Source organism: Puntigrus tetrazona, chromosome 1, assembly GCF_018831695.1.
Source record: "Puntigrus tetrazona isolate hp1 chromosome 1, ASM1883169v1, whole genome shotgun sequence".
NCBI lineage: Eukaryota > Metazoa > Chordata > Actinopteri > Cypriniformes > Cyprinidae > Puntigrus > Puntigrus tetrazona.
Window position 1 is genome coordinate 2,641,240 of NC_056699.1, and position 17,500 is coordinate 2,658,739.

Below are 17,500 nucleotides of genomic sequence, written 5' to 3' on the forward strand. Positions count from 1 at the left end.
TGTGTCGATCCTTCAAGTCATCTTTATTATCAGTTACTTTATACAGTACAGATTACAGTGATAAACAAGAAAATGATTCAATTATGCTAACATTCTATTCAATTTAATAGTAAAGAGTCATTATTCAGCTGAAATTCATTCTTAATGAGGATCAGAGCCACAATCACCTACATAGCAACCATCCAGAACACCCTAGCAACCATTCAGAACTCCACGGCGACAGCCTGTATTGAAGCTATGAGCAAAAACAATTTTTATTTACAAATCAACTGAAGATTTAGCTTCATAGCTTGAAAGCACAGGATTGGTGGTGAGTCTGAATGTCATCACTGAACGTGTGTGTGTGTGTGTCTGTGTGTCTGTGGATGTGTGTGTGTCTGTGGGTGTGTGTGTCTGTGTGTGTGTGTGTGTGTGTCTGTGGGTGTGTGTGTGTGTGTGTGTGTGTGTGTGTGTGTGTGTGTGTGTCTGTGTGTGTGTGTCTGTGGGTGTGTGTGTGTGTGTGTGTGTGTGTGTGTGTGTGTGTGTGTGTGTGTGTGTGTGTGTGTGTGTGTGTGTGTGTGTGTGTGTGTGTGTGTGTGTGTGTGTGTGTGTGTGTGTGTGTGTGTGTGTGTGTGTGTGTGTGTGTGTGTGTGTGTGTGTGTGTGTGTGTGTGTGTGTGTGTGTGTGTGTGTGTGTGTGTGTGTGTGTGTGTGTGTGTGTGCGATCATCAGCTTCAGGGCAGAATACACAAACCTCTCAGTAACACTCACATCTGATGACCATAAAAATAACTTTGTCCGTGACTCAGAGCTGGAGAACGTTAAAGAATGTTAATTTAGCAGTGATAAAACACACACACACACACACACACACACACACACACAAACATGAATAAATACATTACAAGACAATGAACTGAAGAAGTGAATAAAAAAAAAAAAAGAAAATTAAAATAATTATTTTACAAATAATTGTGCTTCGGGTTATAAATATAGAAATGTCTGTGCTTTAATTCATATATATTCATGAAAAAACACTTCAGTCTTGGTGGTGTTTTAGGAGAGTTACACCTGCAGTAAAACACATTAACGTCTCTAAACGAGCTCCTCTCGACTGAAACACAAGGAGCAGCAAACGGTCCTCCGCTCGAGTGAATGTTATGTGATTGTGTTCACAGAGATTTATTCTGCGCTCAGTTTCGTCACTGACTCAGTCTCTGGACACACAGTGACCTTTAACAGTTTATTATGAACTGCAGGCGTCCGATTGGCTGACACGCTGCCAGAGTCGACCAATCACACATCAGTATTTATTCAGTGATCTCGTGATGATGATCTGCGGCGATCCATTAAAGAGACAGTTCCAGGTTCAGAATAACTTGAATAAATGATGACAGAATTATTTATCCTGAGGCTCTCAGCTCTGAGTTCTTTAGGACGGCTGTCAAAAATGAAGAGGAGAAATGATTTCTTCCAGAAAGACTCGGGAGATGACATTTAGATTAAAGTCTTTGACTCAAGTATTGTCTAACTCTGTTAAACCAAGGTGTGCTGTTTGACCGCAGTCTTTCCTTTGAAAACCATGTTTCTAGCATCTTTAAATCTGTGTTTTTCCATCTAAATTATGACCTATGCTCTCAACTTCAAACGCAGAAATATTAATTCATTTATTCATTATCGTCGATGATGTGTGATTCGAAAGCGGAGGATGATCATCAGCTTCAGCTTGATGACTGAAATATTCAGCAGCGAAAGTGTATCGAGTGACAAACCATAACATTTAGAGAGAAATGTCTCAATGGACCAAGAGAGGACGTCTGTGAGCAGCAGAAGAAGAAGATGATTAGGTGTGACCCGTGAAGCTTAATTTACCTCAAACTTAACTCACAAACTGTGCTTCGAGAAAACAGATGTTTTGAGCAAAGCTTTTGTTGATAGGATGCTTGAGCAGAAACAGACAGCAACAGGAGAGACTTTCAGGAAATGTAAATATATGCAAATGAAACAATGACTGAAGGAACAAAAACCAAAGCATGCAATTAAACAAAGATCTTACAGTGTGTTAAACAGTATCTTACAGAAAGGTATAATGACTTATTATCAGCCCATAACAATGAGCCTTAAGATGCTTCATTACTAAAGCTGTTACAAATCCTGAAAGTATTCAATTAGTTTGTGCAAACATCATCTTAATTATTATAAGTGGTCAAAAATGGGTTAGTAATGCCCCTCATGAAAGTAAATAATTGAAAATATTTAATGGCCTTGTTCTAAAAGTTCAAATTAATAATGCAGCGCTAGCCTGCTAGATTAACCTTACACACAAACAATCAGAAGACGCAAAATCCTTAGTCTGTGTGTGTGTGTGTGTGTGTGTGTGTGTGTGTGTGTGTGTGTGTGTGTGTGTGTGTGTGTGTGTGTGTGTGTGTGTGTGTGTGTGTGTGTGTGTGTGTGTGTGTGTGTGTGTGTGTGTGTGTGTGTGTGTGTGTGTGTGTGTGTGTTTGTGTGTGTGTGTGTGTGTGTGTTTGTGTGTGTGTGTGTGTGTGTGTGTGTGTGTGTGTGTGTGTGTGTGTGTGTGTGTGTGTGTGTGTGTGTGTGTGTGTGTGTGTGTGTGTGTGTGTGTGTGTGTGTGTGTGTGTGTGTGTGTGCGCGCGAATGTGTGTGTGTGTATGTGTGTGTGTGTGTGTGTATGTTTGTGTGTGTGTGTGTGTGTGTGTGTGTGTAACCTAGTGAGAATAAAATCTACTCCCAAGCGCCACAAGTGCATGAGAAACAAACACTCATAACGGTGCAGGCTGATGAGGTGATGAAGACAGAGCGCTGGAAGAGTTTTTTTCAGGTCTGGAGAGTCTTCATTCAAGCAGGTTAAGACGCTGAAATATTTCTTGATTCAGGCGCGAGCGTCACCAACAAAGAAGAGCGGGTCAGTCCAGTCTATTACATCTGGTAGGAAAAATGATTAAACTTAGCAATCAAACCATCGTTTTAGACAAGAAAAACACATCCTCTACAAAACTAGACTTTAAAGAAAGGTTTTCATGCTGTCTGTTAGAAGCAGGTAGAGCTGTGTTTTAGTAAAGTATTGTAATGTCTGTGTCCTTTGATTGATGTGTTTCTGTTGGATAGAAAGCTAGTGCTAATGTTTTGACCAAATGGCTAAATTTTGAACCAGGTTTGCTGTGTTTTGATAGAGTCAGTGTATGTAGAAAAAGGAATTCAGCATTTTGAAAAGGAGAGTTTGTATTTATTTAACAAACTATGGTTTACACTATGTAATTATTTTACAGATTCATACACACGTGTGCAGTTTTTTTGAATTTAGTTAGAATTTAGTATTTAATCTGTTAGCGAGTGAAGAACGTGATGACTGAACATCTCTTTTCATAAGATCTGAGGAGACACATGACGGAAGTGAGAACATTTCCACTGAGATCCACGTCAAGAGTTCTACTTCAGCGGCTTTTATTCATTTGATTCTTATAATTCTGATAATTACATGATGTGTGGAAACACCTCAAGGCTGGATTTCATGCAGGACAGAGCGAGGTTATAATAGTCTCACATGTTGATTCATTTATTTTTGAATGTAGTTTAGTTTCTTTAAGTCATTTTTATGGTTTGGTTACAGCACTGTACATGTAGCTACTTCAGAGATGAAGTTTCAGAGCTTTTAAAATCATTTTTATTTTATTTTAAGTAGTTTTCATTTTTATTTGATAATAATAGCATTGGGACAGAGATGTATGGAAAGAAAACAGTGGAGAAGCTAATGGAAGAATTGAGATTTCTGTCTCGTTTGAGTCTCGTTCCGAAGCTGGAGCACATTCCCGCTCATCATTACTGCGGTGAGGACGAGACGCCGGGTAATGAAGTAAATGTTCTTGCATCGCTCGGCGGCGGACCTGAGGTTTATAAACTCTTCATCAGCATTCATCTGACGCCGCTCGAGGACAGGCTCGTTAAGCTTCATTATCACCAATCAGCTCCACTCAAAGACCTCCGTCGGCCAATCAGAGCGGCGTGGGCCAGACTCACTGCGGCTCATTAACATCCAGAGTCCAGATCCCCATCACCGTGAAGAAGACAAAGACGGATTCAGAACCCGTTCAGACGGAGCAGATTCAGCAAACGATGAAAATGATCCACATATAATCATCAGAACAGAAAACAATACACACTCAGAAATCTCCCCACAAGGAAGCGAGACTAAATAAATACCTTACGCCACTGCTTCTTTAGTAAATGCAACTTGATTTAAGACTTTTGTGATATTTTAACTAGAAACAAGACAAAGCCGTGCTGAAAAAAACAGCAAAACCAGCCTAGACTGCATGACTGCTTTCAGCTGGTCAGCCCAGACGAATAGAAACCAAATATTCAAGTCCAAAGACATTATCTTCAGCCTCAGATGATGCTCAAATCAGGAGCAAATGACCTTTGACCTCACCCCCTTCACTTTTACTTCCTCACCAGGATTCTCTTGTTCGGACCATCCTGAGACTCTGATCATTAGTTCTGCTGAGGTTTCACACAGATACAGTTTTCTTCAGTTGCTAACAAGCATTCTTCAGTACTGAAGACACATTTTCTAAACTGTTCACACACTCAGTGTGGATCAAACTTTGAATCACTTTTCATTGCTTTCAGACGACATGCATGCAATGACCACATTTTTCAAAATCCACAAACACTTGTCATTCATACGCCACAACCTGAAAAACACATTTTTTAGATGCTAAGAGACTGCTTTCAAAACTGATAAAAGCACATTCAGATCAGAATAATAACAAACTCTGTCTATTTCTGCTGGAATTATGTTGAAATATAAAATCTTAGCAGAATATTTATTATGAAATGTAATAACAATTATTCTATTATTTTTAGTATTTTCTTTTCTTTCTGCTTGTCTGTCTGTCTTTCTTTCTTTCTTCTTTTTGGTTATCTTTTGGCTTTGGAATGATTTTATGAATCAGCTTGTTTCATCGTAACACTGAGAACGATTCTCATTCAGAAAACATACATTTCATTCATAACACACTAAAAACAGGGAGCATTACATACTCTATGAGCTTATCGCTGAAGTTTGAATGATTAGTTTTATTATTGGAGAAAAAAATGACGTCTTTTCATTTGACCTACTGTATTACAGCACAAAGAATGAAGGAGACAAGCAGCATTTCATCCTATTTATTTAGAAACCAAAAGCAAAGTCAACATTTACAAAATTTACTAGTAAAGAAAAACCCATAAATATAAAGGTTGAGAAAAAATAGACAAAAATAGGACAATTGAATCAACTTTTAGCTAAAATTGTGTTAAGTTGTGTTTGGAATAATTATTATTTAATTTCATAATAAACATTAAACTAAGATTTTATATTTCAATATAATTCCTGCAGAAATTGATAGATTTTCTTAGTTTTGAAAGCTGTGTTTTAGCATCTGAAAAATGAGCTGAAAGTGTTTTTCAGGCTGTAGAGTATAAATGACAAAAGTGTGAACTTTCTGAAGCTCGAGTTAATTGTATTGTTTGTGATTTCTGAGTCAGAACATAGTTAAACCTGTGCAAAACGATGCCATTTTTGTGTAGAGTTTTGCAGAAAAAAACTGAGCAATAATGCTATATCATGAAGATTATTATGAGTGACAGATATTGATGTGTGTAAATGATTTCTCAGAAGATCTTGAGAATCTTCATTATTCACCAGAGGACGCTGCTGAGCTGCTCATGAAGTATGAAAATCAGCTGCTCACTGGTGATTGGTCACAATTCACAAATAATCATGACATCACTGAACATCTAGATCAAATCACAAGCTGTGTGTGTGTGTGTGTGTGTGTGTGTGTGTGTGTGTGTGTTTATGTTCCTGTGGATGTGCTGTGTGTGTGTGTTGAAGTTTCTTTAAATGTTGTGTGTGTGTGTGTGTGTGTGTGTGTGTGTATTGTAGTTTCTTTGAATGTTGTGTGTGTGTGTGTGTGTGTGTTAAAGTTTCTTGGATGTTGTATGTGTGTGTGTGTTGAAGTTTCTTTGAATGTTGTGTGTGTGTGTGTGTGTGTGTGTGTGTGTGTGTGTGTGTTGCCACTCCCTCATCATGTTGCTCTTGTCAAACCAGTTTCTCTTGATCTGATGTAAATGTGTGGTTTTTTCAGTCTACAAATGAGTAAAACGATGAGAATAAGTTCAAACACAACCCTGAACCTGCTTCTCTTTAATACAGTTCTCACAGATCGATTAGGACCTGTGTTGCTCTTCATAAGCAGAAGTTAGACACACATTACTGTGGTCTCTGTGTTGATCTCACACAAGAAACTGTGAGACAGACAGGAGAACCAGGGCAAGACGAGACTCGACGGCGGGGCGGTGCTCTTCGTTTCCAGCGTCTCATTGGCTAAGAGAGAGAGTTTGAGCGCCTTCAACACCTTCGGTTCATACCTGAGACGCTGCTGGACGCTCACAGAAATGGAAGGAACGCTGGGAATATTTGGGATATGTCTGCTCTTCGCTGGTAAGTAAGCTTTAATCTGTCTGAATGTGAACGCGTGTGTTTTCTCATCAGTGTGTAGCTGAGCCTCTCAGATCCGGTCCTGAAGATCAACGCGATACTGGCTACAAAACATACTCAGCAGTTCACTGAGTTACTTCATACGCTTCTGAAAAGAGTAGAACATACAAGAAGTTCAGAATTAATGAAACGTTTACTTTCACAATAAAGTCACAGCGGTTACTTTCCCTCCTGAATCAGGTGTAGGGTTGGTAATGGTGGTGTTTTGGCTGTAGGCCGTGTGTGATCTTCCTGCAACGAGCGGCGGCTCTCAGCCAACACCCCAAACACACTTTACCTCAACGTTATCTCAACATTGTCTCAACATTATCTCAACGCTTCCTGCTACACAACAGCCCAATAAAACCAAACAAATAGATTTTTTCTCCTGAGATTAACACCTCAGGAATCTCTCCCTGAAAACTTTATGTCAAAGAAAAACATTAAAAGTTAAAATATAAGTAATTGAATTTATAATTGTTTATAAATGTGTGTGTTTTTCTGTTGGTAAAATTACTGCTTAAATTTTAACAGTAGATTTCTAAAAAAAAGTCTCTTCTGTCCACCAAAGCTGCATTTATTTAATCAACAATACAGTAAAAATCTAGATTTTTGTGATTACAATGTAAAACAGCTGTTTTCTCTGGGAATGTGTGAACTACGATTTATTTCTGTGAAGCGCAGCTGAATTCCCAACATTATTACTCTAGTCTTCAGTGATCCTTCAGAAATTATTTTAATATGATGGTTTGCTGTTCAAGAAACATTTCTGATGTAATAATATTTTACAATATTCCTGCTTTTCCTGTGTTTTAGCAAATAAATGCTGCCTTGGTAAGCAGAAGAAACTTCTTTTGACAACATTTAAAAAATGTCAGATATGCGATTATAGTTCATAAAGTTTATAGTTCACTTTTATTTATACAGAGCTTTTAACAGTACAGATTGTGTTAATACACTGAACAATAACAAATAGGAGATTAGAATGATAGTAATGTATTACATTTTTACTTCATTTTTATGAAATGCAGAGACTGTCTCTGTAATCAAATCAACAATAATTGCTAGAAATTAAGTGTCCCTAACTAATCAAACCAGAGGCGACAGCGGCAAGGAACCAAAACACTTGGTTCTGTTGGTAACAGAATAGAAAAAAACCTTGGGAGAAACCAGACTCAGTTGGGGCCAGTTCTCCTCTGACCAAACTTAATTTACAGTAAAATTTTAAACGCAGCTATGTCCGAATGTGAAAAAGTCTTATAAGCTGCTTTTCCGCTATCGGGCCGAATGGTTCTGAGAACTGTCAGGTACCATGTGAGCCTGGAACAGGACGGCATTATTACAAACCGTTCTCAGCACAGAATTCTGGGCACGGTTAGAGAACACAGCTGAACCATGCTGTAGAGAGAGAGTGTGTGTGTGTGTGTGTGTGTGTGTGTGTGTGTGTGTGTGTGTGTGTGTGTGTGTGTGACGTCACTCAGGGTCTGTCACTTGTCTGTTGCCTGGTTGCTAGTTTCACCGTAGTTTGCTAAGCACATTTTTTTGAACAATGTAAACACAAATTAGTAATGAAATTTAAAGAAATGAACGTTATTTACACCTCATTTTATATGTAAACATTAGTGAGCATTTGAATTGAATCTATTATCAGCCCCACAGTGGACTGTACTGGCCGGCGTGTATTGGTATGGAATGGAACAGTTCTTCAAAGAGAACCATTCGACCCAATAGTGGAGAAGCAGCTATAGTGTGTGTGTGTGTGTGTGTGTGTGTGTGTGTGTGTGTGTGTGTGTGTGTGTGTGTGTGTCTGGTTCCCATGATCTATCTCTGGAGCTCATCTAGGTGCTCAGACTTTCTCCCATGAAGGTCATCTCTGGGTGCTCATCCACCATCTGATCTGAATACCAACTGAGAAACAGAATAAAAACAGACTGATATTAGCGTAGATGCCATTCTTTTTATGATGTAACGAGTACATAGTGTTTTATGAGGAGTGTTCCTGGTGCCGGCTGATCTAATTAATGCAGCCTAAAAATCATTTAACGGATTTGAACCATAGAAGTGTATTAGTGTGTTATGTGTAAGCCAGTTTAAAGAGATGTGTCTTTAATCTAGATTTAGATTGACAGAGTGTGTCTGCCTCCCAAACAGTGTTAGGGAGATTGTTCCAGAGTTTGGGTGATAAATAAGAAAAAGATTTGATATTCTAGGTATTATGTGATAAGAGATCGCTCAAGTACTAAGGAGTTAACCATTGAGGGCTTTATAAGTGTTTATAAAACAACATTTTTTTACATTTTCGTGTTTCACAGGAGTTCACATGACTTCGGGCACAACCGTAAACATCCCAGATCCGGAATATAAGATTGCGAGGGGTGATAATGTGATCATACCCTGCACTTTCACACCAGGTAACACTATCGTGTCAATATCTTGGACAGCAGAGCCAGATGTACAGGGTCAATCAGAGGTAATAAAACACGTTCAACACAACAATCCCTAACATCACTCGTGCTAATCATCACTTTTGTGATTGTACTGTTTTTATACAGATTAAAGTTGTTGATTACTTCATTACCGGGAATAAAATGACGGTATTCAAGAAATATAAAGGCAGGGCAAGTGTAGTTGTGGATATGGCCAAAGGAACAGCCAACCTGCAGCTCCAGAGTGTCACCAGCGCAGACACACGGGCCTACGAGTGTAAAGTCCAGGACCCGGACGATGAGGAGGGCAATCTGTCGGACACGGCCAAACTCATAGTCCTGGGTAAGAGACGCCGACATCCCCAGAAGCTTTATAATGCCAATGAATGGGTGTTTTTTTAACAATCCAATAATACGTTCAATAAAGCACATTCAATCATAATAAAATGTGCCTCACATGGTTTGAGGAGCCGGATAAAGGCCTCCTGTAGTGAAATTATGCATTTTTGTAAGAAGAATATCCATATTTAAGATGTTACTTGTAAGCAGAAGTCATTCCTGTGGATGATATAAGACATTATTTGACAATCCTGCTAATTATTTGACAAAAAAATAAGCGCAGAGGAAAGAGCAAAACAAAACACTGGTCACAAATTAGAAGCACAATATGAAAATTTGTAAGAAAAATGTCATGTGATTTTGATATAAGCCAAGAAAAGTCTTTTTCCTTTACTAAAGTACGGAAATTTTGCTTCTTTTGCTCCTGTAAACAAATGTTAGTCAAAACTAGCATATTTTTACTGGAGATTACATTCACAATTCTGGACAAAGACAGACTAGAACTAAAATAGGGAGGCAAATGAACTAGGCAAAGGTCACTGGCACACAACAAAAAGTTCTGGTTTGTGAAGCACGTTTTATTATGGATGGATGCACTTTATTTGACTACTTTTGGATTAATACCACCTGCCAATGACATTCTAAGGGCAATTTTAATATTGGATTGGATTTGTCTGAATGAAGAAAGTCATTTACACCTAGATTGCCTTCAGGGTGAGTAAATCATCAGCTAATTTTAATTGAAATAACCCTTTAGGACAACAGAATATATTTGCATGAACTAATTCTGTGTATATTTATTGGAAATTCATGCTGTCGGAAGTGACTTATTGTGGGACAAAAGCCAATCCTCTCAGAAAATATACAAATAAAGATCATTTTATGCTTTGTTTTGCATGTAACTAAAAATGACATGTGTACATTCACACTCATTCATTTCGCCAGCCCAGGTCATAAAAGTGCATGCTTGAAGACGTGTGTGTCCTTGTTTTGTGTCAGTGGCTCCATCGACGCCCGTCTGCAGTGTTGTGGGGAAGGCAGAATACTTCGAGAACATCGAGCTGACCTGCCGCTCTGAGGAGGGAACCCCGACGCCGACTTACAAATGGCAAATCTACAGCGTCAGTAATGTCCCAAAACCCCTGCCGCCGAAGGCCACTGACCGTACGTGTGTGTGTGTGTGTGTGTGTATGAGAGAGACTCTGCTTAAATACACGTTGAAGCCTTCTTCTCCTGCATCTCTAATGATTGTGTCTGTCTCTCCGCAGTAAACGGAGTTTTGTCTCTTGTCAACATTTCCATGGACACCTCTGGCTACTACACCTGCACATCCACCAATGAAATCAGATCTGCAAAGTGTAATCTGACCCTGGCTGTCATGCCTCGTAAGAAACGCTTTTCTCCAAAAACTGATCTTTCGTAACCTACAGACATGACCAGTGTTTTATTACTCTTTACTTGTTAGTCTTTTCAAAAGTAATATTAGTGCTTTATTTTCTGACGATTAGTTACACTACTAGCCAGTCACATTACTTTTCCTTCATTCTTCATATAAGTTACCAGTTTATTTTTACGTCTGTGAATCTGCAGCATTGCTATGGGTTCCATGTTTTTAGCGTTTGACTGACCTTCTTTCAGTCTAGTGAGTTGTTTTAGAATGTTCCAACTATAATATATAATTATATAATTATACACATAAAATGGATGCTAAATGGTAAAAGTCTCAATAATGGTAATCAGCAGTCTATTCAATTCACTTTTATTGGCTGCACTGTGTACCGTTTCATGGAACTGTCATGATGAAGTCCAAGTGCCACGTACAGGGATATTGTTACAAAGTACTTAAATATATTTAGGCTGTAACAGGGATAAATTACAGTAAAGTGTAACCCTGAAATCTTATTAGTAATTAGTTGCACTACTGGTTACTGAATGAAGTATTACTATTACTCTAACTAGTGTGTTGTCTTGCAGCGTCCATGAACTTGGCCTCCACAGCCGGGATCATCGGAGCTGTGGTGTGTGTAGCTGTTCTTCTGGGAATCATCGTCCTCATCTGCTGCTGCTGCCGTCGCAGGAGAAAACAGGCTGAGGAATACGCAATGGGGTGCGCAAGAAACACATCTCGCACATCTGTCACGGGCTGTGGTCATCCTCTGACCCTTTCCTCTGTGTTTGCAGAACTCCTGAAGAGTTCACAGACAAGGACCCTGAAGGAAGAGCGGACGAGCGCGCCGAACACGTGAACCAGGAGGAAGAGCGTCGCGTGAAAAGCGCAGACAAGCGCGACCCACCTGACGACCGCAGCGAGAAGAGCTACGATCGGCGCAGCGACTACGACGACCGGAGAGAGCAGTACAACGACAGACGAGACGACCGCGGCGACCGGCGCGAGAGGTACGATAGAGACGACCGGCGCGACCGTTACGACGATCGCAGAGACCAATACGATGACCGTCACGATCGCTACGACGACCGCAGAGATCGTTATGATGATCGCAGAGACCGCTACGACGATCGCAGAGACCGCTATGATGACCGCTACGATAGCGACCGTTATTCCGACCGCTACGACAGTCGCGACAGACCTCCTAGCGTTCCACCGAACAAACCCAGAGAACCACGGAACTGAGGTGAGCAGGCGCAGAGTCGATCCTCAGAAATACACAGAAACTAGAGAAAATGGACAAATAAAGGTTTTAGTACCTCATATGCTGAATATGAAATTTGACAGAATAAGGGGCGTGTTTACACGTTGGTGTCTTTTTTGACAAGAAAAAGCTTCCAAGAGCAGGGTTTTACTTACAAACAGCAGCCAAGGACGTCTTTTGTTGCTATAGCAACTGCAGCAACAGTAGCCTGTGTCCTGGGGAAAAATATCAATAAAGTTCTTGCGTCATCTTTTGAAGTTAACGCGAAGGTGAATATTATTCACAATGACGTTCGTGGGAATGTAAATACAGGGAAGAAAACAGTATGAGGGCTTACAACAATCTAGTCCCGGAGCCTGGATAAGCAGAATATTTTAGACTATATCAAAGACTACCCAAGAATATCAAAGAATACCCAAGACGTGTCACAAAAGCAACGCTTAACATAGCTGATCAATCTCCAGCCGCTGATTCATAAGGTCAGGGGTCACCGCGTCGGACAGGTTCGGGTTGTCTAGGGCTGCACTGATCTCGATCTCATCTGAGAGAAAAAACTTTTATAACGTTGAGCGAAAGAAACAACATTTATTATACAGTTGTTGTCAGACATTACTGGTGACTTCAATTCTGAAATTTACTCGAAAGCTTAGTGAACCGTTTGGGAGTATTAGATGTTTCCACATTCAAAGAGATCTTCTGCATTTTTCTTTTTGTTGTCATGTAAACGACTCGCTGCTGGCTTGTGATTGGTCAGCTCTAAAAAATGTGCTTGATGTAAGGTTTTTTCAGAAATGTTATTTCAACTTGAAAAGACGTCCTGATCTGCAGAAAAGATGCCGGTGATGACAACTAAAAAAACCACTCAACTCTGCTTTGTCCTGCAAAGTTTAGCTCCAAGTCTAATCAAATACACCTGCTTTTTATTTTCAAGCGATCCTGAAGACCTTTAGTCAGGTGTGTTTGATTAGAGCTGGACTTTTCAGGACAGTAGTTCTGATTCACTCCACAGAAGTATAATGTAAAACAGTCTCTGACCATTTTAAAAAAAAGACACCGATTGTAAACATAGCCTAAAGGTCTTCAATACATCTACCACCACACTCTCTTATGTGTTTATGTTTTAATGTGAAATAATGGGGTTGGTTTGCTGTTTATTTGTATTGTTACAACCGAACTGTATTCACGTCCATGTTGTAGTTCTGTTTCTTTATTCTTTAGATCTTTCATGACTCTTTATTGACGTGCTTTATTTTTGCATTGTTTCAAAATAAAACGTTCAAGTAAATTCACACAGGTCTCACTGAAGTTCCTGATTAAGATGTTTAATATTCAGGCTTCTGTTTTAAAGCTGAACTTCTCTCTTCATTATGAGTCATTGTTATGAAAAGCGGTCCTGTAGCTCATGATGACGTCGGTCTGAGAGTTTTGCACAAGGCCATTTTCAGCCAAGATGTAATTAAATATAATTATTCTTTAATATTCAAGTGGCATCATGTTAAGGAAAATGTGTTCAGCTGTATATGACAGAAATGTATTGTTCGACCTGGGGATGCTGTTTTTTATGATTAATTTGATCTGCTTTTGATTGATTCTACACACGTTCTGATATCGTTTCTCGTGTCATTTATTTTGCAGGATGTTACATGACAACCATTAAATACGTGTTTTTGCTAAGTTATTTCTCAGCATGAGAGTATTTTTGGAAAAGTAGGCTATATTAACAAAAGCGTGAACATTAGTCACACACTATGAGTAAGTCAGTAGGCTACATTTACAACTTTATTTTTTCAGGTTCATTCATTTCACGCACTATGATCTACTGTTTCTACAGGAAACCCTTCATTAAATGTATGTTAATCACTAGACAATATACTATATATATATATATATATATATATATATATATATATATATATATATATATTCTATCATCAGGTGTAGCAACTCATCCCTTACGAAAGTTACGAAAGTATATATATATAAAAATAAGTGGGATGAGTTGCTGAACCTCATAGAATCACTAGAGGGCGAGATCAGGATTTATCATCATTAAACTTCTAACTTACTTTCATACTTAGATGAACATTATGATTGTTAACATTTTAAAGTCGTAAGGAAAAACTGAAGCATTAAATTTTCTCATATTGTTTCTAATGGTCAGATTTATTGTTTTGATTTGTACATTTGTACTTCTGATGAGTATTACCATTTATATTCAGTCATATATTTATTCATTTAGCCAAAGAATAGAAGACAGCAACAATATACAATTTCTCAGTTATAGCAGTGCAATTAATGTTTTAATTTCAAAATATATTTAATTCATATATATTTCATATATATATATATATATATATATATATATATATATATATATACATATATATAAATTTATTTATTTATTTATTTTTAATTTAATTTAAATATATAAAAAGTAATTTTGATCAATATTAGTTAAGTGCTAGTATTCATTTTTAGTATTACATTTTTGCAGAATGGCTAAAGACTCAGGATTAGAAAGTAATGAAATTATATATTTGTGTAATAATGTTGCTGAAGCTCCTCAGATGTGAGCCTTTAGCATAAAAGCAGCCATAAACAAAATAAATGTTTGTAGCAATAGAAAACAATACAGTACATATGACTCAAAACTATTAATCCTCTTTAATGCAAAAAAAATCATTAGATCATGTTCCGTAAAGATATTTTGTAAATTTCCTACCGTCAATATACGAAAGCTTAGTTTTTGATCAGTAAGATCTTTATTAAGACGACTTTAAAGGAGTTTCTAATTTTCTAATAGTTGTATTGCGACCAAATATCGTATAATAGCAAAGCATATGTCAGTAGAAAGCGTGTCTACTGAACCTTCAGATGATGTCTAGATATCAGCTTTAAGAAGTGCTTCTGGCTCCGGGGCCACGAGTGTTCTCGGACGCGTGACCGCGCAGGGGGCGGGCGCGCGCAGACCCGTTACTTTCGACGCGGAGAAGAAACATGAAGAACACGAAGAGAAAACCACGAGAGAAACACGACAGAGATTCCGCGATGGCTCTCAGAAGCGAGCGCTTTAACGCGCTTTCTCTCCTCAGATGCTGGATCTCGATCTTGGGCTTCACAGGTGCGTCTCTTTCCGAGAGTTTGAAGAAGTTGAAGAGCAGGTTGTTTTTCTCTCTTCTCTGTAATGAAGTACAGCTCATCTGCGTTCCTCTGTATTTACAGTAAAAGCGGCGTCTCTTCGTGTCATGTTTCGCAGCTGTTACAGTAACTTTAAAAGATCGTCTTCAGTGTCGTTGAAACAGTTAAAGTGTTACAGCTCTGGTTTGATCTCCATGGTAACGGTAGCGAGCAGTTACACCTCACTAGTGAGCCTGTCGTGATCAACCTCTATAATCAGGAGCTGCTTTAACCCTCATCATCAGCACTGCTCTGTTAGGCACTGACATGCAGGGGAATGTGGGATTTGGATGGTTTTGCTGTAAGAAATTGTCTTTGCTTATGCCTGACAGATAGATTCATGAATACAAAAACACTTAGTTTGACATTTATTCATCATATAGAACAAATTTCCTTTCCATCAGTTCCACTGCCATCTTAGAGTTTTAAAAGCACCTGAAGTGAAAGTCTTCTAAAGACTGTTCTTATCAAACACATGATCCCTTACTAGTGAACACTCCCTGCTGCTGTTCGTCTGAATCAGATTTAAAGCAGCTGTTTCTGGGTGTGTTCTTTTATAAACCCACCATCTCTTCTGTTGACCGACGAGATTGATAACAGATATTCAGAAGCTGTGTGTGTGTGTGTGTGTGTGCGTGTGTGTGTGTGTCCTCTCCTCTAACTGCATGAATCTGTCTCATCTAATAAACCTGAGAAAGTTCTGGTACGTTGTCTGATCATTTTCTCTGCTGTGTTTTAACTCAACTCTTCACCTGATGACTGATAGCACTGGGACTACAAATATTAGTTCTCAAATATCATACTGCTTTTTTAAATGTGTCTGGCAAAGTTATGTTGTGGCTAAAGTCTAGATTTTAACGATTGCAAAAAAACAATATTTTTATACCAGTGTTACCAATAAGGACGTCTCCAAAGAGAGCTTTTTTTGACACTTTGGCTCACTTGTGGGTACTCTCTCTCTCTCTCTCTCTCTCTCTCTCTCTCTCTCTCTCTCTCTCACACACACACACACACACACACACACACACACACACACACACACTCACTCACTCTGTGCTGAATCATCCATTCTCAATAATGAGGATAATGACAGGGTTCAGGGAGTTGAAGAGCAGACAGAAACACACATTCACACACCTCACAGTTCTTGTGGTTTATGTTTAAAGATGATTTATTGATTTCAGCATATATTGTGTGATCATGTCTTCATGTTCTGTGCTTTTCCACTTACGATCTGTCTTGTGTTTCTCTGTCCTGTCCGCTCTGGTCTGATCCGGTCTGGTCTGATCCTATCCGGTCTGGTCTGATCCGGTCTGATCTGATCCGGTCTGGTCTGGTCCGGTCTGGTCTGATCCGGTCTGGTCTGATCCGGTCCGGTCTGGTCTGATCTGATCCGGTCCGGTCTCAGCGGTGTCGGTGTGTGAGGCCGTGCAGGTGTCTGTCCGTGACGAGCGGCGCTTCGCGATGCTCTTCCAAGCCGTGGTTCTTCCGTGTCACTACAGCAGCGTCTCGTCTCAGACTCCGGTCATCCAGTGGTGGTACAAGTCTTACTGCCGGGATCGGAGCCGAGACGCCTTCCGCTTCCCCGACACGTTGGCGATCCACGGCTCCGAGCTCGGCTCCTCCGTTCATCTGGACTGTGGGGACAGCGGCCGGACGGTGCGCATCGTGGCGTCTGGTCAGGGCTCGTCCATCACGCTCGCCGAGCACTATAAGGGCCGGGACATCTCCATCATCAACAGTGAGTGAAAGCAACCGTTCCTTCGGTTATCCATTAATATAACGAATGTTAGAATGATTCATCAAATAAATATCAATTATTTCACTGATTAGTAGAGTTTATCAGCTTTTGCAGCTAGTCCGAGTTATACCTATTTGAATCAAATTAATAAAAAATCATAATATGTAATTAGAATTATGCAATTTATTTATGGTGATTAATATATTTGGCACACAAAATGCAAAGACAGACAGAACTACTCTTATTATTCAGCATTTATAATTTTTTTCAGTTGCTCACATCCTTTTGTAAACATTTTCTTTTCAACAAATTGTCCTGCAACAACAGCAACTCATAAGAATTGAAAAAAAATTCTGTATAAAATATTGTAACAACAGAGAAATATTTAGAAACAGAGAGAGAAATAATTAGTAGCAGGAGGAGCTGAAGAGTTGATGAAGTCTGAATTCTGAAAGACGTAAACTCGCAATTCCAATAATAATACTACGACATCGAAACACTGCTCAGCAGCTTCAGGATAGACTGCATTTAGGCTTTAATGATTTGATGCAGAGCAGCGTGAACATTCTTCTAAACGTCTCCGTTTGAATTCTACCAAGTAAAGAAAGGCATGGAGATCTGTGTTTGAATGTCAGGAGAGAGAGCAA

The 17,500-nt window shown here is 39.2% G+C and overlaps 2 protein-coding genes across 6 annotated transcripts in view; both read left to right on the forward strand.

Annotated features, from left to right (window-relative positions):
- Positions 1-6,187: 6,187 nt before the first annotated feature.
- gpa33a (glycoprotein A33 (transmembrane), paralog a) lies at positions 6,188-13,609 on the forward strand. The gene is made up of 7 exons (XM_043250987.1): positions 6,188-6,483; positions 8,832-8,989; positions 9,072-9,288; positions 10,284-10,448; positions 10,553-10,669; positions 11,259-11,391; positions 11,466-13,609. Exons 1-7 carry the CDS (start codon positions 6,438-6,440, stop codon positions 11,914-11,916), a joined length of 1,287 nt encoding a protein of 428 aa, XP_043106922.1. The 5' UTR covers positions 6,188-6,437; the 3' UTR covers positions 11,917-13,609.
- Positions 13,610-14,893: 1,284 nt separating this feature from the next.
- Positions 14,894-17,500, forward strand: part of LOC122351317 (immunoglobulin-like domain-containing receptor 2) — a 19,897-nt gene continuing 17,290 nt past the window's right edge. For all 5 annotated transcript variants that reach the window (XM_043248288.1, XM_043248297.1, XM_043248309.1 and 2 more), the window contains exons 1-2: positions 14,894-15,056; positions 16,521-16,853. In XM_043248288.1, coding sequence (XP_043104223.1) covers positions 14,933-15,056; positions 16,521-16,853 — 457 coding nt within the window. In that variant the 5' untranslated portion in view covers positions 14,894-14,932. The remainder of the gene's footprint in view (positions 15,057-16,520; positions 16,854-17,500) is intronic.